This window comes from Myotis lucifugus, unplaced genomic scaffold (genome assembly GCF_000147115.1).
Source record: "Myotis lucifugus unplaced genomic scaffold, Myoluc2.0 scaffold_350, whole genome shotgun sequence".
NCBI lineage: Eukaryota > Metazoa > Chordata > Mammalia > Chiroptera > Vespertilionidae > Myotis > Myotis lucifugus.
The window spans coordinates 736721-761305 of record NW_005871398.1 but is presented as its reverse complement, the minus strand read 5'-3'; the positions used below and the strand labels follow the sequence as shown (position 1 = coordinate 761305).

The window sequence follows — 24585 nt, the reverse complement described above, 5'->3', positions numbered from 1 at the left end:
TTCTTTTTCTCCTTCCTTTCCTCCCTTCCTACCTGGTTCCTTCTCTCCTTCTTTCTTTCGTGCTTTCGTTCTTCCTTCCTTCTTTCTTCCTTTCTTTCTTTCCTTCCTTTCTTTCCTTCTTCCTTCCTCCTTCCTTCCTTCCTTCCTTCCTTCCTTCCTTCCTTCCTTCCTTCCTTCCTTCCTTCCTCCCTCCCTCCCTCCCTCCCTCCCTCCCTCCCTCCCTCCCTCTTTCTTTCTTTCTTTCTTTCTTTCTTTCTTTCTTTCTTTCTTTCTTTCTTTCTTTCTTTCTTTCTTCTTTCTTTCTTTCTTCTCTTTCTTTCTTCTTTCCTTTTTTTGCATGCACCTGTTGAATTTTCCCAACACCATTTATTGAAGAGACTGGCTTCCCTCCATTGTATGTTCTTGCCTCCTTTGTCAAATATTAATAGACCATGGTGTGGGTTGATTTCTGGGTTCTCTGTTCTGGCCCATTGATCTATATGCCTGTTCTTTTGCCAGTATCAGGTTGTTTTGATTACAATGGCTTTGTAGTATAGTTTGATATCTGGTATTGTGATCCCTCAAACTTTGTTCTTTCTCAAGATTGCTGAAGCTATTTGGTGTCTTTTTTGGTTCTATATAAAGTTTTGAAATATCTGTTTTAGATCTGTAAAATATGCCAGTGGCATTTTAATGGGAATTGCATTGAATCTATAGATTGGTTTGGGTAGTATGGAAATTTTAATGATGTTAATTTTTCTAATCCATGAACAGATATATTCTTCCATTTATTTGCATCTACCTCTATTTTTTTCAATGTCCTATAGTTTTCCAAATACAGGTCTTTTACTTTCTCTGTTAAGTTTATTCCTAGGTTTCTTATTTTTGTTTGTTGTTGCAATGGTTAATGGTGTTGTTCTTGTTTCTCTTTCTGAGAGTTCATTATCGGTGCATAAAAATACCATAGATTTCTGGGTGTTGATTTTGTATCCTGCTACTTTGCCGGACTCATTTATCAAAACTAATAGTTTTTTGATGGAATCTTTAGTATTTTCTATGTACAATATTACGACAGTTTTACTTTTGCCTTTTCAATTTGGATGCCTTTTATTTTTTTCTTCTTATCTGATCACTGTGGCTTGGACTTCTAGTACTATGCTGAACAAGAGTGGTGAAAACTGACGGCCCTGTCTTGTTCTTAAGTGAAAAACTTTAGTTTTTCCCATTGAGAATGAGGTTGGCTTTAGGTTTTTCATATATGGCCTTTATTCCATTGAGGTATGTTCCCCTGACTCCTACCTTGCTGAAAGTTTTTACAAAAAATGAAATGGGTGCTGTATTTTGTAGAATATGTTTTCTGCATCTATTGATATGATCAAATGTTTTTTGTCCTTCATTTTGTTTATGTGATATATCATGTTTATTGGTTGAGTCCCCAGAATAAATCTCACACTGTTTCTTATGTTTTATTTTGTGTGTGTGTGTGTGTACTTAACTTTAAAATTTCATTCTTAAACAATAAAAGACATATCCAAACTTTTAACCTTGATAGTGAATTTTTTTTGTCTCATTAGCCATTAATGTTTTTATTTCTCAGATACATAGCTGGATTTTGTGTGAATTAGCACAGTTTTAAATTGTTTCTAATGCCTAACAGGCTCCCAACATTGCTATGCTTCAGCTCCATTATTCCCTCTTTTTTCATTATTTGCCATTCAAGATTCTAAAAGCCTCTAATTAAAAACATAAAATAGTCCCATTCAAATCATGACATGCTTTTCTTTGGCTAATACTTCATTGGATTAATAGTCTCTGATTAATTATATGAGTGATTGCTGCGGGCATGAGGACACAGGCAATGTGAGAAGAAAACTTATTTTTCACTGTCAGAGAGCTGCACCTGGAAAGTAGGTTTAGATTCTAGATACTCTAAATGGGTGGAGATTGTGAAGAAATGCAATGCATTTTCTGTATTTTCTCTTTTATTTTTATGGTCTAAGTTACATGTGCAAAATTTTGAAATCCTGAATAGATTATTATTTTTTTCTAAATGTGGCCATATCTGCTTTATATTGTTTTAATTTTTTTAGATCCATCTAGTATTTATTTTTTCTTATGTCATTTTTTTTTGGTAATTTATTATGTAATCATCTGTAGTTCATAGAGAAGTTGCAAGAGGCTACAATGGGGCACTAAGCAAATGTCACTTAAATATGAAATCAAAACTTTTTAGAATTTAACTATAGATCTTAATTCATTATATACTGGTATAATTTTATTTTGATGAAATTAATAATAACAAATGAATGGATTACATTTGAATCTCAAACCAATGTTCTATCTAACTTATTTCTCAAATGAAACATTTGAAATTAGTTACAAATGACTGGAAGTTTTTTAGTAAGGATAAAACACACGCGACTATTTTGGGTTTTGCTGGTCAATTTCAAAAACTGAGTTGACTTCAATGGTGGTTTTTAAAGTAGTTTCTATTGCACAGTTCTGGGTCATATCTTCAAAAATCACGGAGCATTACCTTATAAATGGGTCTGTTTGTGAATATGGATGCTTTTATATATTATTCCCTGGTTATAAAGCTATTCATATAGTTTCTTATTTTTGTATCTTTTTATTTCTAGAATTTGAAATCTCAGAAGAGAAATGGAGAATCATACAGCGCAGATAGAGTTTATCCTTCTGGGACTGACAGATAATTCTCAGTTACAGATTGTAATTTTTTTCTTTCTATTTCTGAATTATATGTTGAGCATGTTAGGAAACTTAACCATCATTGCCCTCTGTCTACTGGATTCCCATCTCATGACCCCAATGTATTTCTTCCTCCGAAGTTTCTCTTTTCTGGAAATTTCATTCACAAGTGCTTGCATCCCCAGATTCCTAATCACCATTGTAACCAGGGAAAAGACCATTTCCTATAATGGTTGTATGTCCCAGTTATTTTTTTACATATTCTTGGGTGCTACAGAATTTTTCCTTTTGACGGCTATGTCCTATGACCGCTATGTTGCCATCTGCAAACCCCTGCATTATATGTCCATCATGAGCAGCAGAGTTTGTTATCAGCTTGTACTCAGTTCTTGGGCAACTGGATTCCTGGTCAGTTTCATTTTATTGATTTTGATTCTTCATTTGGATTTCTGTGCTTCAAATATAATTGATGGTTTCATTTGTGACATTTCTCCGGTCCTGCAACTTTCTTGCTCAGACACACATTTAGTGGAACTGATTACTTTTTTCTTAGCTGTCATAACCCTTATTGTCACATTGTTATTAATAATCCTTTCTTACTCTTACATCATCAGGACAATCCTAAAATTCCCTTCAGCTCACCAAAAGAAAAAAGCTTTTTCTACCTGCTCTTCTCACATGATTGTTATAACCATCACTTATGGTAGTTGTATATTCATCTACATAAAGCCATCAGCAAATGAAAGAACCTCTTTAAGCAAAGGAGTAGCTGTGCTCCATACTTCAGTTTCTCCTCTGTTGAACCCATTCATTTATACTCTGAGGAACCAGCAAGTTAAACAAGCCTTCAGAGATGTATTTAGAAAGGTACTTCCTGCTTTAGACAAGTAATATTATTTATTAAAAGACTTAACATAAAAACATAAAGGAATATGGAACAAAACCAATTTTGCCTCTTCTAGTTTAAGAATTAATCTTTAGTTAGATTTTTTTAGTTTACTCAAGCTTAGAAACTCTCTCTATTGAATACATTCTGAATTTAATGTTCTTTTCTTCAAAATGAAACCTTACTATGTTAGAAATATAGAATTGCAAAATTTATTTTCTTAAAAGCATGTTAGAATGAAATGAAGAATTTTGATTTTATTATAGACTATAAGTTCTCTAAGAGCTGTAAATAAATATGCCATATTTTATTTAATAGTCATGTTCTTTTTAAAATTTTTGGATAAAATGAAATTTGTCATTATAAAAAAGCATAAGATGCTTCAATTGAATTTGTACTTTAAAATAATAATTTAAAGAATTATTTTATAAAGTGATTTTTTGAAATATCAATTGTCAACATATTAATAAAGCGTAATTTCCTTTTAAGTGAATCATACATTTAATTTGTGTGATTTTATTTAGGTTATTATTTGAGTAGATTTTAAAAATTCAATAAAAAATAAAATATGATTTAATAGACAAGTAGTTGATTTCTCACACAAATTTTCAAGAACATATAAGCAAGTTTAATCTTTTAAACATGCCAATTAATATCCTATATAATAAAGAGGTAATATGCAAATTAATCCTCATGCCTTCACAAGATGGCTGCCGATGACCAGGCCGGGATGGGGGTTAGTGAGGTACGACCAAATGACTGAACAAGCAGGCTGTGTGGGGTGATCAGGCAAGCAGGGGGTCAGTTAGGGGAAATCAGGCAGGCAGGTGAGCGATTAAGAGCCAGTGGTCCAGGATTGTGAGAGGGATGTCAGTCGGACATCCCCCAAGGGGTCCCAGATTGGAGAGGGTGCAGGCTGGGCTGAGGGGATCACTCCCCCCCATGCACAAATTTCATGCACCAGGCTTCTAGTGTAAAATAAGCAGGAATAGATGATGAATATTATGACCTGTTATATAATTATTAGTTTTTAATTCTGTGTTAAGTTTCCTGTTCTCAATGATATAAAATATCAGTTTCTCAAAATTCAAATGACTGCTTTAATAATAAAACTGCATTTATTTGCAAATACGTATGCATCCCTTTGTTCACTGAAACATTATTCACAGTTGCCAAGACACGGAAATAAACAAAATATCCAGTGATAGATGATTGGATAAAGAAGATGTGGTATATATATAACTGGACAGTCAATGGGTTCATGCTGCCTGTTACTACTTGAGCCAATTAAGCAGAGATAGGATTGAATCATAAATGAGGGTTTATTCCAGAACTGCCAGCAGTATGGGAGAGCAGCGGGTTACCCACACAAATCTGCTCTGTGTCCCACCATAAGTCAGCTGCTTACATTTGGGTAGAAGGACTAAGATTACATTGGGAAGGGTTTGCCAAATGGCCAGTTTACAGGGAATGGGGGCTGGAGGTTTGAAATGGCCCGCTAGTATGCAAGGCTCAGAGTCTTCAAGGGCTAGTGATAACCAAAGGGCTGGGAATTTTCAAAGGGCTTAGTGATATGGAAAAGCCTGGGGGTCTTCAAAGGGCTGGCAGCTCTGGTTTCTGCAACAAGGTTGTTAATCTTTCCATGAGAATAGGCAGCTCCCTGATGAGGAGGATGGGCTGCATTTTCAGGTGAGCTCCCAGGTCCCACAGGTTAGAATGTGCCTTCTTTAATCAGAATCAAACAATCACAGTTAACAGAACATGATTAATATTTCTTACAATTATAGCTGGTTCCCAATATTCTATTTCTGCCCCTATCACATATACACAATGGAACACTACTCAGTCATAAAAAGATGAAATACTGCCATTTGCAATAACATGGATAGACCTTAAGAATATTACGTTGAATGTAATTAAGTCAGACAGAAAAAGTCAAGTACTGTATGATTTCATTCATATGTGGGATATAAAACTCAAAGCAACAAACTGTAAAAGCAAACAAAAACTCATAGACACAGGCAACAGTATGGTGGTTATCAGAGGGAAGTGAGTGGGGAGGTAGTAAAGGGTAAATGGGATCCAGTATATAGTAATGGAAGATTTGGCTTTGGGTAGTGTGCACACATTGCAATGTACAGATGGTGTACTATGGAATTGTACACTTGAAACCTGTATAATGTTATTAACTAATGTCATCCCAATAAATTTAATAAAAAGAAAAAAAATGATAAAACTGTCTTATTTCCTCCAAAACTTAAGTATGAAATTATACTTTTCTTCTTTAAGTGTCAGCTCTTGGAACACAAAGATGCCACAACGCTTATATAATTGTCCTAATGTAGATACCATTATAACAGTTGGTTATGTTATAGTGGTGATTAAGCTATTAGCACAAGATTATCTTCGACGTGTGCCAGTGATATTTGTTCTTGTCTATGTTTACAGTTATCATACATTTCTCTAGTCTATATTTTTGAAAATATTTATTAATTTTCATGACAATGAAAAACATGAATGGGTCAACTAAAGTTTATTACTAGATTACCAGTGGACGTCTATTTTCACAATAACATAATAAGAAAAGTATCTTTTGAAAGATATATGCAGTTAAAAAGACTATTTCTCAAACATAAAGATAATGATTGTTGCTGCCAATATGCCTAGAATAACTGCAGGATATAAATACATAGAGTGGTATGCTGCATAAACTCCCCATAAGTTTTCATTATCTGTACAGCCTCATTAGATAAGAAATAAAGCAATGTGTTGTGTTCTGTATTCCACCTTCACTTCTGTGGCAGGTAAGATTTTCTTAAATGACAGTAACACAACAATATCTTCCATCCAACATTCTCTTACAATATGATGTTGACTCCCCTTCCAAGAAGAGATTGTTTCTCTTGAATTTGGGCAGAAGCTAGTGACTACGCCAGTAGAGTTGATGCCTTGTGATTCCAAGGCAAGGTCATAAAATGAATACATTTCCTGTCTAGATCTCTTTATTTTGAAACACTTATCCTTGAAAACCAACCACCATGCTGTGAAAAAAACCCAAACTGCCTCTAAGAAGAGAACACATAGAGAAGTGCATAGTAAAAAACCAAAAAACTGAGGCCTCAAACTGACAACCAGATTCAGCTGCAAGACATGTGAGGGAGGTGTTTTAAGATGACTCCAGTTTTCAGTCTTCCAAGTTTTTCATGTGAGCCCTCAGACATCATGAAGGAGAAATAAGACCTGTTATACTCTCTGTATAAATTCCTGACAACAGAATCTGTGAGCATAGTAAACGGTTGCTTTATGCAATAAAGCACTGAAGTAGTTTTTAATAGTGGTCTCTGACATATAGGTGCTTTCAATAGACAATTTTTTTTCCTACAGAAATTATACCAAAAGTAATTCACATCTCAAAGTAGAAACATGCAATCAATCGATCTTTCCAATAATAGAAATATAGCTTATATTTGTCAAAATTCACCGAAATGTATACTTAATATTGTTGCATTTCAGTGTATATACATTTTACTTAAGAACAAATTGTTAAAAATTGAATTCTAGATATTTGTTTCTCATAGTGACATGGATTATAAATTCTGTAAATTCTTTGTTATACCCAAGGCTTATGCAAGTTGGCATTGAAGAAAATGACACTGAAATTTCTCATCCTAGGAGTAAGAAATCACAAGCACAGACAGAAAGTTCTTAAAAGTACTCTGTATAATGCAGTATTAGAGGTATCAATATGCACACATCATATATATATAAATAAATACATATATATATATATATATATATATATATATATATAGTCTTCTGAGATCGCTTACAAGCAACAACCCACCAATATAACTAGTACCCACATCTTGGTTTTTAAATATCGTTATTCTGAAAGGAATCTGAAATCCTTGGAGAAATGGCTGTCTTACTCAGGGCTTGATCAAGAAAAGTAAAAGAGAGCTCAAAATATTTTGTTATAGGGAAGTACTCAAAAACTTAAAAGTACATATAAACAAAGTTCGGAAGCTAAGTAAATGAGGTTCTGACTTAACCATATTTGAATAATTTGTATATCAACATAAATATGCTGAAACTAGTGGATGAAATTTTCATGAGAAAAAGGATATTTACATAGCCTTAAAATATCTCCTAACAAATTACATATTATTACGTGAAGAAAATAGTAACTTTGTAGTGTAGAAGGATCTGGAAGAGACCACCTTAACCAAATGGTCAGTTTACCAGTGGAAAAACCAACATTATATGGCTCTTGATAATATGGACTAACAGGGATCTAACAGCACTTCTATTTTATTCTTGCAAATAGTCAAAACCTCATACTAGCCTTGAAAAAAAATCTTATGAGCTCAAATAACATGTCCTCTTCAAAAATTTCAAAACGATAAGGTGAAAGATAGGCTGAGAAACTGTTCTAGATTAAATGAACTAAACAGAAATGAGAACTAAATGCTAGATTATACTGGACCTGAAGAAAATAAAAAGATACAAAAGACATTCCTGGGAAAAGTTATCAACTTTTAATATGGCTACGGTTTAGAAAATATATCCATACTAGAGTTTATGATTTTGACCATGATACTTTGGTTATGCAATGCAATGATCTCAGAAAAAGAATACCCTGAGGTAGTGAAGTAGGTGGGCATAAAGAGATACAATGTATAGCTTACCATTTAATGGTTTAGAAAAAAAATGTCTATTTATAGTATAAAAAGTATACACATGTAGTATATACTCTGTACTATAGAAAGTATATACATGTAGTATATATAGTATATAAAGTACATATGTATGAGAGAGAGAAAAAGGTAATGATCTGATAAATCACATAAAATATAAGCAATTATGACTCTAGATCAGCCGTGGGCAAACTACGGCCCGCGGGCCGGATCCGGCCCGTTTGAAATGAATAAAACTAAAAAAAAAAAGACCGTACCCTTTGATGTAATGAAGTTTACTTTGAATTTATATTAGTTCACACAAACACTCCATCCATGCTTTTGTTCCGGCCCTCCGGTCCAGTTTAAGAACCCATTGTGGCCCTCGAGTCAAAAAGTTTGCCCACCCCTACAGATAAAGGGCATATGGAGTACTTTTAATATTTTAGGAACATTTAAGTTTAAAATTAAAAAATGTGACATAAACAAGATTGCACTTAACCAACCATTCTCAAGATATAATATGATTCATATGTTTGCCTTATAAATGCAGTCATGATGTACTATGGACTATACTAAATTACCAAGTCAGTTCTTCATTTGTGAGTAGTTTACTTACAAATGACTGAAAGCTACCAAACACTGTGAATGCCACATCCATTTGTGGCTAGCGTTCCAGGTCTGGAGAAGGGGTTGATGCACAAATGGATATACTAGACAAGAAATATAAATTTAGAAGGTATGGGGAGCCAGGTGGAGACCTTACTCTCTGACAGAGAGGCTCTCTGAATCTCTGGACCCATCAGCTTTTTATTTACTAGAATACACATTTGCCCTTTAGCAAAGCAAACAGTCATATCAATGGTAAGGTTTGATAAACAATAAAAGGATTATCAGGTTATGGGATTGCCTTCAGCCATTCAACCAGCAACAGGGTAATATAATGCTGATTTTCAACCCTTGCTGAATGTTAAAGTCCATTAGCCTTCTAGCGGATTTCTTGCATAATTATGCTAACTACTTGTTGGTCTTAGCCTCCAGCAGAAAACCTTAATAATTGACTCATTAAGAGTTTCTAGAATTTCTTGTTTAGGTAAAAAATTTGATTATTAGAGTTTGTTGAGGTTTAATATTTGGTATTTCATTAAGAAGCTTGGATGTTATACAACATGTGGGAAAAATTTTACCTGTCCTCAGATGTTCTCATAACCTTAGGAAATGATGCTTTATTTTCCAATTATCTATAGTATAATATTACGTTTATTGGAGTTTTTACTTGTTATTATTTCTCTTTTTTAATTTTTTTTTTTAGGAAAATAAAACCTTTATTAAGAAGCACTGCTAGTTCAGGGGACTTTGATGCAAAGTCTGAACTGACAATGTGGGGAGGTTTTGATATGTATATATGTTCTTGTGGCAGTCCCCTCAGGGTGGGCTTTGTATTATTTCTCTTTTTAATGTGAAACTATTGTTTAAGTTCACCCTTATTAATTAATTCTTTTTTTAGTTTTTTTTTTGGGTAATTTTAAGAGCACATAATAATAATGGCATGTAGCAACAATATTTAACCATAAATTTCTTTACTAAGATTTTCAGGTACTAGACATTTGCATTTCAAATCAAATATAATTCATTTACATATTACTGCAAAAGTGATGTAGTTATCTCAGAAAGCAGAAAGGAATATATGTGATCATTCCTTTATTTCTTTATACCCCTTTAATATAACAATCGGGTCTTCTAAATATTAGAAATCACATCTAAATGTGCTATAATTCAACAAAAGCTTTTACATAAATGTTCATAGTGGCATTGTTCACAATAGCTAAAAAGTGGAAACAACCTAAATGTCCATCAACTGATGATTGGAAAAACAAATGTGCTATATCCATACAATCTATCTATACAGAAGCCTAAGCAACTGAACGACTGAATGACTGGAACGACCTGCATGATCAGTCGTTATGATGCGCACTGACCACCAGGTGGCAGATGCTCAACGCAGGAGCTGCCCCCTGGTGTTCAGTGTGCTCCCACAGCAGGAGCGCTGCTCAGTTAACAGACCCATCCCAGTGGCCCACCAGCCTGGCAGCAGCCACTCTCTCAGTAGTCCCGCAGGTCCAATCTCTGGAGAACTGGCCAGGTACTGACAGACCAGTGCCACCAGCACCAGCACATTCCTGACAGTGCTGCCGGCCTCCTGGAAGTCAGCCTTGGGTAAAGCAGCTGCTTACCCTCCCTAGATGCTCCATAAGGAAGAAAGGATATAAAAGCGGCTGCCAAGTGTTCCCGACAACCGGCACGAATATCAGTGGGACAGATTCAGATCCTGGGCCGGCAAAGGAGTCCCACCACCAGCTGCCTGATCATATCCCAGCCCCCCACCTCCCTCGGGACCCCACCTGTGCACAAATTCATGCGCCACACCTGTAGTTCATCTATAAAAAGGAATGAATTATTAATAGATTCAACAATATGAATGAGTCTTGGAAATATTAAGCTAAGTTAAAGAAGCCAGACAAAAAAGGCCACGTATCCTATATAAAAAGAGAGGAATATGCAAATTAGGCCAGGATTCTGTAATGTCATGACTGCTCGGCAGGGGGTGGGGGGAGGGGCCTGTGCAGGGATGTGAGCCTGTGGTGCCTCCTCTGGAGTTGGGGAGCTAATGACCGATGGGCTTTGGTCCTCCTCCAACAGCCCTCTCTAGCAGGCATAGGGTTGCTGAGACCCTCTGGCCACAGATCCACAGCTTTGTGGAGACTGACTCTACCAGGCCGCCTGGAGGCCATGTGGCTGGACTGCAGGGTGACGGTTCAAGATGTGACACAGAGAGGAGGTGCGGGAGGAAATCCAGAGAATGGGATGTGGGCGTTCAAGACTCACTTCCTTTGGGCTTTGTCCTTCTTGGCCTTGGTCCTTTTCTTTTGGGCCTAGAGTGCAAGCACTGCAGGAGGGAGGGATGGATGTAGCCAGATGTGGAAGGAAGGAGGTGACCCAAGTGAGGGTGGAGACCTAGCAGCGGCATGAGGCCAACTGCAGGGCTGCCTGAGGGGCAGCTCCCGGGCGAGCACTGCGGCTTTGGCAAAACAGCTGGCCAGGAGGCTGGCAGCCCAGGGGGCACAGAGAGGCGCCACACTGTCCCTCTATGAGGACACAGGAGCTGCCTTCACCAGCAGGCTCTGGGCAACATCTTCAAATGTGACTAACCTTTAACATTCTGGGCAAAGAACTGACCCTGTGCCCCTCTGGATACTAGGCTTGCTAGGAGTGTGCTGTCACCAATGCCATAGATTAAAGGTAAAAACCTGGTGAGGTGGGGTGCACCAGAGGGGCCTCGGGTTGGGGCAAAAGGCCAGTGGGCAGGGATCTGCCTCACCTGTGGAGAGTGAGGTTCTGTAGTGGCCCCAAGACGCACATCGGCCTGGCGAGGAATAAGGGGCATGGAAGGATGCCTGGGTGGACTGCAGCCCTGAGGCAGGGTTTGAGGGGTGGTGCCACCTCAGTGGAGGGGTCTTGCACTGCAGGTACCCAAATGACAGACGTGATTCAGAGAAGCTCCCAATACTTATTGGGCCTCACCCGGACGGCCTTCGCACTTCAGAGGTGGTGACTCCTGCTCCCGCCTTGGCCCAAAAGCAAGTCCGCACCTGCCCTGTCCCATGGCAGCACACACCTGCACAGTAAGTGCGAAGCCTACCACCGCCTCCAGAGAAGGGGGGCAGTAAAGAATGGGAGTGGAAGGGGGAGGAAAGAATGTGGAGTTTCCGTGATTAAGAGGTGCTTGAGAACAAGGCTCGGAATTCTGATGGGAAGGTTTGTCCTGTTTGCCCCGTGGCTGCCCCTTAGGATGGGCAGAGAGCATGGCTGTGAGGGTTCCCTGCACGCTGAGTCAAGTTCCGCAGCCAACTGGAATTGGCCTCAGTTTCCTAGTCTATAAAATGAATTAAGTGTTTCCCAGCGCCTTCACTGAGCTTTGAGGGCCAATTGAGATACTATATAAAGAAAATGAGGGAAGTGAAGAAAAAAAGGAAGAATGAGCAACACAAAAGAAAGACTGGAAGGAACCTGTACACCTATTGTCACTTAAATAGGGAATATAGTCAATAGTGTTATAATGATGGTATGATGCCAGGTGGGTACTGGAAATATTGGGGAACACTTTGTAAAGTATATGATTGTCTAACCATTATTCTGTAACTAATATAAAACCTGAAACTAATCTACACTAATAAAAGAGAAATGTGCAAATTAACTATCACTCCATCACTCCACCACTCCGCTACACCCACCAACCAATCAGAGAGACTATACAGATTAACCCAAAAAAGATGGCGGTTAATTTGCATATGCAGGCATGGAGCAAAGACTGAAGACGACTGCAGATGGAGGCAGCCACAGAGCTGGAGCAAGCAGGAGGCTTGGGTTGCTCCCGGTAATGGAGGAAGCCAAGCTTCCCACCGGCCCTGGACTCCACTTTCAGCCAATCCTGGCCTCCTCTCGAGGAGCTGGGGGAAAAAAAAGGAGGGACTGGGAGAAGCTGGAGCAGAGGAGCCAAGCCTCGCTGCTGCAGCTGGACCAAAGGCCTGGGGCACGGGTGCCAGAGGAAAACCGGTGCCTGCAGCCAGGGGAAGGAAGGCCTATTGCACAAATCTTCATGCAATGGACCACTAGTAAATAATATTGAATGTAAAGAAATGAAAATAGGAGTGAAATTTTTATATATATCAAAGTTTATATAAAGCTGTGAAGGAAGGAAGGAAGGGGGAGAATAAAAATAGTGTTTTTCATTTTACCACTTTATTGCTTTTCAGTACATGAAAAAGACAGTTGTCTTTATATGGTGCTTTTATACTTTCCTAAGTCACTATCTCATTTGATGTTCAGGGCAACTTAAAGAAAAGATAATTATTCCCTCCACCATTCAAAGAAAGGAAATCTTGGTGTCTGGCCCCAATGATTCAATAGTCAAGCCCTTATTGTAAATCAGGGTTAGTGAAATTTTCTGTGAAGGGTCATATCTATACTGATAAAAGCCTTGGGGGTGATCAGGCCAGCAGTGGAGGGCAGTTGGGGTCAATCAGGCCAGCAGGGGAGCAGTTAGGCATCAATCAGATCAGTAGGGGAGTGGTTAGGGGACGATCAGGCTGGCAGGCAGGCAGGCAAGCAGTTAGGAGCCAGCAATCCCAGATTGTGAGAGGGATGTCCGACTGCAGGTTTAGGCCCGATCCCTGGGGTGCCTAATCTGGCAGTTGGACATCCACTGAGGGGTCCCAGATTGGAGAGGGTGCAGACTGGGCTGAGGGACATCCACTCCAGTGCACAAATTTGGTGCACTGGTCCACTAGTATTATATAATTCAATTTATATGAAACTTGAGGCCCGGTGCATGAAAATTTTGCACTGGGGGGGCATCCCTCAGCCCGGCCTGCCCCCTCTCACAGTCCAGGAGCCCTCAGGGGATGTCCTACTGTTGGCTTAGGCCCAGTCACTGCCTCTCTCTGTGGGAGAAGACTGCCGGCTCTCAGCCCTCTCAGCCACCGTGGCTACTGACCCTCGGCCCTCACAGCCGCCAAGGTGTTTTCATCAATACGGACTCCAGTATCTTCACCACAAAAAAATTACAACTTTCTTTAGGCATTTCCAAGATGTCTCTTTCATAGGATATGACATTTTTTTCTTTCTTTCCTTTTTTTTATCCTCACCCGAGGACATTTTTCCATTGATTTTTAGAGAGTGTGGAAGAGAGAGGGAAAGACAGAGTGAAACATCAATGTGAGAGGGACACATCGATTGGTTGCCTCCTGCATGAACCCTGACTTGGGCTCAGGCCAGGGAGGAGCCTGCAACCTAGGTACATGCCCTTGACTGGAATTGAACCCTGCAGTCCACAGGCCGAGGCTCATTCATTGAGCCAAACCGGCTAGGGCTGGATATGACATTTCTCAGCCCCTCTAGCAGTGGACCTCCAGGAGTTTTTTCCTCCAGGAGTGAGGTGCAAAAACCCTAAATCACCTTCTTGGATTCTTATTACCCAAGTTAGCAAGAATGCCACCAGTGGCGTACAGGGAGCTTAGCCAACGAACAGTCAGAAAAAGTTTTTCTTGTGCAGCTCATGTGCAGTGGTGAAACTTCTGGCACACCGTGGCTGCAGGTCTTCTCTTCTCTGGTCCTTGCAACCGCCGTGGCTGCCAGACCCTCTCCTCTCTGGCCCTCGCAGCCTCTGCAGCTGCCAGGCCCCCTCCTTTCCGGCCCTCGCAGCCTCTGCGCTTTGTCCGGAAGGACGTCCAGAAGAACGTCCAGAAGATATCCGGTCTAATTAGCATATTACCCTTTTATTAGTACAGATGTCTAGACTAGACAAATTCTACAAACAGAAAACATATTAATGGTTGCCAGGGATTGGAGGAAGGGATTAACATAGAGTCTCTCCTTAATAGATATGGAATTTCTTACTGATATAATAAAAATAAAAAGGTTCTAAAATTAGATAATGATGATGAATGCACAACTTTGTGAATATACTAATAGTCACTGAATTGCACACAATGCTTAAAAAGGTGAATTTATATTATATGAACTTTACCTTAATTAAAATATAACTGAAGAAGGATATTTAAATATATATATTTTAGAGGCCCTGTGCATAGATTTGTGCACTGGTGGGGTTCTTTGGCCTGGGTGTGTCCACAGGGGGTTGGCCACCTGGGAGGGACTGTGGGAGGGCTTCAAGGCACGTCTGGCCCATCTTGCCCAGTTTTGATCAGCTGGACCCCAGCAGCAAGCTAACCTACTGGTAGAGCATCTGCCCCCTATTGGACAGTGCACGTCATAGTGACTGGTTGAAGGGTCGAATGGTCAGACACTTAGCATAGTAGGAATATCCTATATAATAATAGACAAACATGCAAATTAGCCATTCCTCTGCTATACTGAAGCCACGCCCACCAGCCAATCCCAGTGACTATGCAAATTATCAGACAAAGATGGCAGTTAATTTGCATATGCAGGTGTAAAGCGCCCCAGGAGGTGATGGAGGCCATGGCTGAGGGCTCCTGGGACTTTCGTTAACTGTCACCCCACGACAAAGATGGGGGCACCCATAGTGGCCGGGGCAGGACGCTGGCGGCATTGCCCTGGCAACGCAAGCCCAGGGTCTGGCCTGGCTGTGTGAAGGGAGGGGAAGGGAGGGGCCTCCGGCCAGAGTCCGCTTCAAGGAATGCCCAGCGTCTGTGCCCGGGCTGGGCAGAGGGAGGGGAGGGCAGGGGCCTCGGGCTGGAGTCCCTGGCGAGGAACACTGGGCTAGCGGAGTCTGTCACCAGGGATGCCCAGAGTCCTCACCCTGGCTGGGCGGAGGGAGGGGAGGGCAGGGGCCTTGGGCCAGAGTCCGCAGGGAAGGATGCTGGGCTCGCTGCGATGCCAGCCCAGAGTCCCCACCAAAGAAGGGGAGTGGAGGGGCCTGGGGCTGGAGTCCCTGGTGAGGAATGCTGGGCTTGTGGTGACACATTCAGCTTTAGAAATTATTTACTAACCCTCAGTAAGTAAATAGCTTATAAAGCTGAACATGTGTGCTTGGCCGGGTGAAGAGAAGGGAGGCAGGGGCCTCGGCCAGAGTCTGAGCCCCAAACGTACAGGGGGAGGGGAGGGCAGGGGCCTTGGGCCGGAGTCCATGGCAAGGGATGCTGGCATTGTTGCAGGCCGGGCTGAGGGACACGCCCCCCCCCCATGCATGAATTTTGTGCATCAAGCTACTAATTATATATATATATATGGAATATGTAAGAGACTTTATAACTCTAACTTCATCATTGTCAGTCCACATTATGGAAATCCTTGTCTTGTTAAGAGAGGAGATTGAAAAGTAAGATGAGATGATAGAATGTGTTACTAACAAGAATAACATTGATTGCGTGTGTAGCTGATGTACTTGATAGTCCTTTTTAGTTTAGAAGAATCACAAGGAATCAAAAAAGTATTATCTTCCAGTGACTGTGCCAGCTGTTAATCCAGGAATACAGGTTGATAAACTGCTAAACGTAAAGCTGAGAAAAATCAAATGTTCTACTCATCCCTGAGAAGCAAGCCTTAAAGCAACCAGAATTGAGGCTTCCAGAGAAAATGTGACACAGGCACGAGAACATTGCATATATGTTGCATGTCAAAGGATGAACTAACAAGAATGATACAAGTCTGTATAGAATAAATACAGCACTCTCTAGCATCAGTTCAGCCCCCAGTGGACCAGGCTTCAGGCCACCTCTGTGGATACAGACTCCAGGCCTGAGATCATGGACCAATGTCCCAGACTTACCATATGCATGGAATCAGATGTCAAGCCTAACCCATGTGGATCCAGGCACCAGATCAGCCCCTTTGGACCTAGGCCGCTGGCCCACCCACTTGCTGAATCATCCAAAAGCCCAGTCCACCCAAGGACTCCAGCAGCAAGCCCACCCATGGACTCCACCAGATGGCAGGTCCAGAACCTCTGGGTGGGCTGACTGGTGAGGAGCTTTACCTGCCAAAGCCAGTCTGCAAATACTGGAAGAGGTGTCTTCTAAGATACAGACACTAATGAAGGCCACAAGGATTACAAATAATCAGGGAATCATAACACAACAAACGGAAAAAAATATTAGTAAGTAACCTTAAAGAAATGGAGTTACTATTAGTTGCTTTCTTTCTTTCATTTCAAACTATAATAAGCCTACCACTGTACATCTTTCATTTCCAATTTAAAAGGATGCTACTTTTCAATCTTGAGTGAAAATATTAGTTACATTATCATTGTTTTGTATTTATTTATTGCTATAATACTTAAAATTCCACATGTAAAGGACATTAGAGTAATATTATTTGGCTCAGTTTCTTGGCTCCCACTGTTATTTTCTTCAATTTTACAAATGGATAGATTTAATAGTAATTATTTAGATTAAGTAATTAAATTATTGAATTCTGTTTTGCAACTATATCAACTGTAATAGCTGTATTCACTAATTATTAACTTGTCATTAAATTAAACAAATTAGTAAATGTAACAATTATTTTGGTCTTAATAATGAACATTTTAGAATCTCTTGTGCAGATTTCTTTATTCAGGTATATCTTATAGTTGATTTTAGTACATAAGAGCTCTTTGGTGAATGCGCCATGAAATTATGTTGATGATAAATATGCTTCAAAGTTGCCAGGGAAATGACAACTGTAATTTTATCTCATCTTATTTCTCCTTATCAAACCATAAAATATTAAATATGTTGCAATAGGACATATTATGGTGTATAAAATCCAGTGCCTAAATTCTGAAATGTTTAGAGAACTTATTTTTTTCTTTGATGTCAATAAAGCAATTTAATAAACACACATAATAACAAAGAGTGTATTATGGCAATGAGATATCCTTACTGCTATGCCAACTTATATGCTTCCAATTAGTGTCTTTTCTCTCCCCTCCCCCACCGAAACTACACTTCTACTTGAAAGGCAGTGTATTGTAGAGGATGGAACATGACTTGAAATCAAAATTCGGACTATGTTATTTGCTACTATGATATATTTGTAAATTTACTCTATCTTCTGTCCATGTTTTGATACAACTAAGACATATTGATAGAACTAATAAGGGCATTAATAATAATGTTTGAAAATAGTTTGATACTTGGGATTCTACTATATAATAAAGAGCTGATATGCTAATTACTGAACAGCAGATTGACCGTCTGGATGACCTTCCGGATGAAGCCGGAGCTGTGAGGGCTGGGTGAGGCTGTGAGGAGCTGAGAGGGCTGGATGAGGCTGTGAGGGCTGGCCAGGGTTTTGAGGGCTGACCGGGGCAGCAGGTACTTTGAGGGCTGAGCCCCTTGCATGAATTTTGTGCATTGGGCCTCTAGTCTAATCTAATAAAAGAGAAACATGCAAATTGACATCACCTCTGCTACACCCTAAGCCAAACCCAACAGCCAATCAGAGCAACTATATGCAAATTAACCCAACCAAGATGGTGGCCGGCAGCCACGGAGCTGGAGCAAGCAGGAGGCTTGGTTGCCCTGGTGAAAGGCGGAAGCCAAGCTTCCCGCCTGCCCTGGCTGGTTGCGGCCTCCACTCAAGGCAACAAAGTTTCAATTATAGAAGATAAATAAATCCCAGATACATGCTTCCAACCAGCTTCCACTGAGAACTTGAGTGGCTGGGGGCCGTGGCCAGCCTGCAAACAGCCATCAGTCCCTCACCCAGGATGGCCACACCCTCATGGGGTGAGGGTCCCCGCTGGGGGGCTTGGCCAGCCTGCAAACAGCCATCAGCCCCTCACCCATGATGGCCAGGCACCCCAACGGGGACTCCACCCTGAAGGGGGTGTGGCCAGCCTGAAAACCTCCCTCAGCCCCTCACCCAGGCTGCCCAGGCACCCCAGCGGGATCCCCACCCTGATCCAGGAACCCCTTCAGAGCAAACCAGCTGTCCCCCACCCATGCACCAGGCCTCTATCCTATATAATAAAAGGGTAATATGCAAATTGACCCTAACAGCATAATGACTGGGAATGACTGATCACTATGACACATATGGACCACCAGGGGGCAGACACTCAATGTAGGAGCTACCCCTTGGTGGTCAGTGTGCTCCCACAGGGGGAGCTCTGCTCAGCCACAAGCTAGGCTGACAGCTGCCAGTACAGCAGTGGTGGTGGGAGCCTCTCTTGCCTCTTCAGCAGCTCTAAGGATGTCCGACTGCAGGTTAGGCTTGCTCCCTGCTGGCAAATGGACATCCCCCAAGGGCTCCCAGGCTGCCAGAGGGATATCTGACTGCCAGCTTAGGCCCAATCCCCCGGGGAGCAGGCCTAAGCCAGCAGGTGGTCATCTCCCAAGGGGTCCCAGACTGCGAGAGGGCACAGGCCAGGCTGAGGGACCCCCCCCCCCCGAATGCACAAATTTTTGTGCATTGGGCCTCTAGTCTATATAATAAAATCCTAAGGGATCATTATGGCAGAATGACCAGAACGACTGGTTGCTATGATGCACACTGACCATCAGGGGGCAGGTGATCAATTCAGGAACTGTCCCCCGGTGGTCAGTGAGTTTCCACAGTAGGAGCACAGCACAGCCAAAAGCCGGGCTCAGGGCTGGCTAGCGCAGCAGCAGTGGCGGGACCCTCTCCTGCCTCTGCGGCAGCACTAAGGAGCAGCAAGCTGAGCGTTAAGGAGTGAGGGGTCCTGGACTTTGAGAGCACTGGGCCTCTAGTTATTAAATAAAACAAGGGTTAGTTAAATGTAGCACAGTGAAATTGGTCTTTCTAAAAGGCACTTATTTTAAAAATTCTGACCATAGAAATAATTTAAAAGATTGTTTAATTCCATTTTCATAGCTCATCTTTCAAATAAATAGTACCTATATATCCATGCTTCTATTTCTATTTAGTTTGTTAAATTATCTTGTTGATTAGATATTACATATAAGTGAGATCATATGTGTCTCACTGGCTTATTTCACTTAACCTAATTTCCAGATCCACAGCTATCAGAGGGGAGGGCAGTTCGGAAGCTGGGTGAAAAAAGATGAAGAGATTGAGCACCCCACCAAAAAATATACATTTTCTTCCTTCCTTCCTTCCTTCCTTCCTTCCTTCCTTCCTTCCTTCCTTCCTTCCTTCCTTCCTTCCTTCTTTCCTTCCTTCCTTCTTTCCTTTTGACAAGCACACTGTGACTTGCTTCAAACTCTAAGATCTTCAGGTTAGGAATATTTTCTTCAGTTGTCCCCTTGATCATAATGCCTATAATTATTCCCTTTAGTAGTTCCCTTTCTCCCCTTTTTTTTCCAGTTGAATATCCATGATATCTTCTTAAATCATTCATGAACCTTATCTTGATGTGAATAGTTATTTTATAAGCAAGTAAAATTTGGTATTCCAGTTCACTCTTGTGCATCTATTCTAATTTTAAAACCCATAAAAAGTGACATTATCTTTAAATTTATTTTAAATCAAATATATGCCTTTCCAGTGAATTTTGCTCATGAATATAAATAAGTTGCAAATAATATAGTCCCCCCCTTATCTGTAATTTCACTTTTTGTGGTTTCAATTACCTGTGGTCAACTGTGGTCTGTAAATTTTAAATGGACCGTTAGAGAAATAAACAATTCATATGATTTAAATTGCTCATCTTCTGAGCACTGTGATGGAATCTCATGCCATCCATCTCTGTTCCATCTGGACCTGAATTATCCTTCTGTCCACACTGTATATGCTACCTGCTCATTATCACCAAGTAGCTAAGTTAACAGATCAACTATGTTCAAGTAACTCTTATTTACTAATAGCTCCAAATGATAAAAGTAGTGATGCTGGCAATTTGAGTATCCCAAAGAGAAGCTGTGAAGTCCTCCTTTTAAGTGAAAAGTTATGTATGCAAAGGAAAAACACCACAGTAAGTATAGAGTTCAGTACTATCTGAGGTTTCAGGCATCTACTGAGGTGCTGGAACATATTCCCTCTGTATATGGGGGACTGCTGTACATCTTATTAGTCATTCTGAAGATGTTTCTACTTCTTCAATTCTGATTATTCTCAAACTCCCAGTGATATCTTCATTTCCACTTTGCAATATCCATTATTTTAATTAGCCTGGAATGTCTAATTTGATTTAACTTATTTTAATACATCTTTGCTATTGCTGTTTTCTAATTTTTATTTGACTCTTAGATTTATAATGTTAACTTTCATAAATTTGACTTAGAAAAACTAGTAATGTTATTACATAATGAATCTTTTATATTATTTATATACTTTTAAATTTCATTATTTCTTTTTTTACAGAGCACTGACAAAAAGAGTAGGTCAGAAATAGAGGCAAGTTCAATTACTTGGAAATACATTTTATAGGTACACAATGAAGAAAAACATGATGTTTGAGCTTGGTTTGAAAGAAGAAGGAGTTTGATTAAGGTGAGATGCAGTATTAATGCCTTTGAGAAGATTACTATGAGTAAATTATAGGCACAAAGCAATGAAATAAATTAGAAGCTGTTAACTATTTAGATGACTTTCTTCTTTCATTTTACTTTGATTCATCCAAACTTCTATTTTGTCGAGAGAAATATTACCCTTTTTACAAAGTCATTGAAAGCTTGTTTCACTTGCTTATTCCTCAGGGTGTAATTGAAGGGGTTCAACAAGGGTGCAACAGAAGTAGTGAGCACTGAGACACCTTTATTTATGGCCACCTCATCCTTTGCTGAGGGCTTGATGTAGATGAAGATGCAGCTGCCATAGGTGATGGAGACCACAATCATGTGGGACGAGCAAGTAGAAAAGGCCTTTTTTCTTTCTTGGACGGAGGGGAATCTCAAAATTGTCCGAATGATGAATGTATAGGACAGAAACACACACACGAGGGTGATAATGAGAGCAAATACAGCTACAACAATAGCCAATTGTTCGGATACCCATGTATCTGAGCATGAGATCTTTAGGAGGGGACTTGTATCACAGATAAAATGATCAATGGCATTGGAGTCACAGAATTCCAGCTGGAGGCCCAAGCTAAGGGGTGGGAGAATGATCATCAAGCCAGACAGCCAACAGCAGAGGACTAATAAGGTACATACCCTATTGTTCATGATGGCCATGTAATGAAGCGGTTTACAGATAGCAACATAGCGGTCATAGGACATGGCTGCCAGGAGAAAAAATTCTGTTGCTCCAAATAAAATAATAAAAAATATTTGGCTTGCACAAGCATTATAGCTAATGGTATTATCCCCAGTTGATATACTGTACAAGAATCTAGGAATGCAGACAGTGGTAAATGAGACTTCTAAGAAGGAAAAATTTCTGAGGAAAAAGTACATAGGAGTTTTCAGATGGGAGTCCAGCAGTGTGAGGAAGATAATAGTCAGGTTCCCTGTCACACTGAATATGTAGGTGAGAAATAGAAAGACAAAAAGCAAAATTTGTAGTCGTGGGTCATTTGTTAGTCCCAGCAGGATAAACGTTGTTACTGATGTGTGGTTTCCCATCACTGACTTTTGAAATCTTCCCAGTCAGCATGTAAAAATAGATTTTTATGATGACATAGGTATTCAAATTCTGTAGTAAAAGACTATATTTAAAAACCAATCAAAGCAGTCTACATTTATTTTCTCCTTTTCTCATCATAATCAATATTGCCACTATTCCAATAAACTTCCATAATATTACTTGTCTGAGCAAGAGATTATTCCTTCAGGATTCCTGTTATTGTTAAATAATCCAACTTTTTCTCAGATCATTATTTACTCTTCAAAAATTATAAATGTAGTTTATTATAATTCATTATGTGAATTGGATTTACAAATAAGTTAGGAAAAGGGATGATATTCCTTAAGCCTTCTTTATCCAAGATAAACCTTAGCTATAGGACATATCCAGATGGTTAAGAACATGAATTCTCTTCAATTGTCCCAATCAAAGGATTGTTTTAAGAGTAAATTGCATTTCTCCTGGAAAACAAAATATAATAATAAATCTTTAGATTTTTCTTTGTTTATTCTTCTTTACTTTTATGCCTTCTTCTTAGCCCTAAGATGATTTGATGGATAATTACATTGTCTATAGTGTCAGAAATATTGTGTTCAAGATATTTGCAAAAGAGTATCTTTAGATGCACTCATGTTATTTTCAGTTAATTGACTCTGGTACCTTTTCTCTCAAAATCCCGAAGCTAAAATTACATTTAATATCACTAACTATAGTCTTCCAGGTGGTGCCTTTTGCATTATGTTTTTAATTTATTTAAAAAGAGAGTAGTAGTTCTACCTCATCCTCATACCTCTACTTAGTTTAGGCTTTAAGCCTCTGCAACCTGACTTTCTCTTCTAACCCCTCCCTACTGATTTTCTAACACCTACAGAAACTTCATTACTGTGAAGCACAAGGCTAGACTCTTTATTATAAAACTCATTAAAGTTATACAAAAATACTCACTTTAGTTAATTTTAGCCAGGCACTGGGAAAGAGGGGTTAGGTGACAGTGGAGAAATTAAAAGTCAGAATAATGTTGGTATGATAATCAAGACTTTCATATGCATATTAATATTTGAGATCCACCCAGACAGTTAAGAAAAGTTATTGCCCAAACTTGACATCATCACATATATCCACATCTCCCTCCCAGTTGGTGCTGTTCATTATATCATTGTAACCACGTAATTTCTAAATTTACATTATAATTTCAGATACACATGAAGGATGAATGGAATACTAACTGGCTTCTTTTTCCTGTATTATGAGTCTTATTTTGTTGATATTATTTTTGAACATTATGTATAGTCTTTAGCAAGAGGAAGCGACTCTATTTCTAACTGCTCCTTGTCATTAACCACATTAATTATTTATGTACAATGATAACTATGAAAATATGTCCTATCTGAGTACATAGCCTTTAGGCTTCCTGGTACTTTTTTCTTCACTGAATAAAATGGGATTTCCCAGGAGACATTAATTAGTTTGCTATATGAATGATTTTTCACTCAGTTGCTTTAAAATATATCCTACAAATAACGGCCATCTGAGTCTGGAAAATTGATTCCTTTGTTTCTATGCACATGTGTCTTATAAAATCCCATGAGATACATATAGCAAAGCCAATCTTGCTATGAAGGCATGAACACAGGAAAATGGACACTAATACAGGGGAATCTATGAAAAACACACACAACTCAAATAAGGGAAATGATGCAGAGTGGACACCCCTAAGATGGAAATAATAATAAAGTTACCGCCAACATTATATAATGACAGTCTGCCACATATACTTACCTCATGTATTACACCTTCAAGGTTTCTCAAGAAATAGATTAATAATGAAAACAGATTCCTGAGATGATCCTTCTACTCCCAAAGGAGTGATCTCTCTCTGAGCCTTATACCAATCAATAGCTTATACAAGGAAAGACAAATAGTGCTTTGCTTTCCAAATCTCAGAGATTTTTTCAAACCCCCTCATCTTCTTTCTCTATGCAAATTCTATTTTTGCTTTTGTTAGATAAGATCAATTTATTAATGATTTTTCTTATATGCAAGTTATAATGATTAATAAACAGAAACTTCATTGAAATTAGCGTTGGGAGGTTCTGTAGGTGAAGATCACACCCTACCACTCATTGTCTTACCTCCAACAAGATGTTTTTCTATTCTATTCTCCTAACAGGAAGGAAGATTTCCTCAATAGACAATCACTCAGCCAATGAAAGACTGTTAAAAATCAGCCAAAGAAAAGCCACTAGATGTTAAACTGCCATGGAATTTTTGTTTACAAAAACCCATCTGAATTCCCACTTTTCTCTATAAAAGAACCTCCTC

The 24585-nt window shown here is 39.5% G+C and overlaps 2 protein-coding genes across 2 annotated transcripts; one reads left to right on the top strand and one right to left on the bottom strand.

Moving 5' to 3' along the window:
• Nucleotides 1–2640: 2640 nt before the first annotated feature.
• LOC102434123 (olfactory receptor 6C70-like) lies at nucleotides 2641–3579 on the top strand. Its single transcript, XM_006101320.1, has one exon. It carries the CDS (start codon nucleotides 2641–2643, stop codon nucleotides 3577–3579), a length of 939 nt encoding a protein of 312 aa, XP_006101382.1.
• Nucleotides 3580–21323: 17744 nt separating this feature from the next.
• Nucleotides 21324–22262, bottom strand: LOC102433816 (olfactory receptor 6C2-like). The gene has a single exon (XM_006101319.1). The coding sequence runs from the start codon at nucleotides 22260–22262 to the stop codon at nucleotides 21324–21326; it is 939 nt and encodes a 312-aa protein (XP_006101381.1).
• Between the last annotated feature and the right edge of the window lie 2323 nt (nucleotides 22263–24585).

Coding starts and splice junctions, on each gene's coding strand:
- LOC102434123 (XM_006101320.1), top strand. CDS start 2,641: ATGGAGAATCATACAGCGCAGATAGAGTTTATCCTTCTGGGACTGACA.
- LOC102433816 (XM_006101319.1), bottom strand. CDS start 22,262: ATGGGAAACCACACATCAGTAACAACGTTTATCCTGCTGGGACTAACA.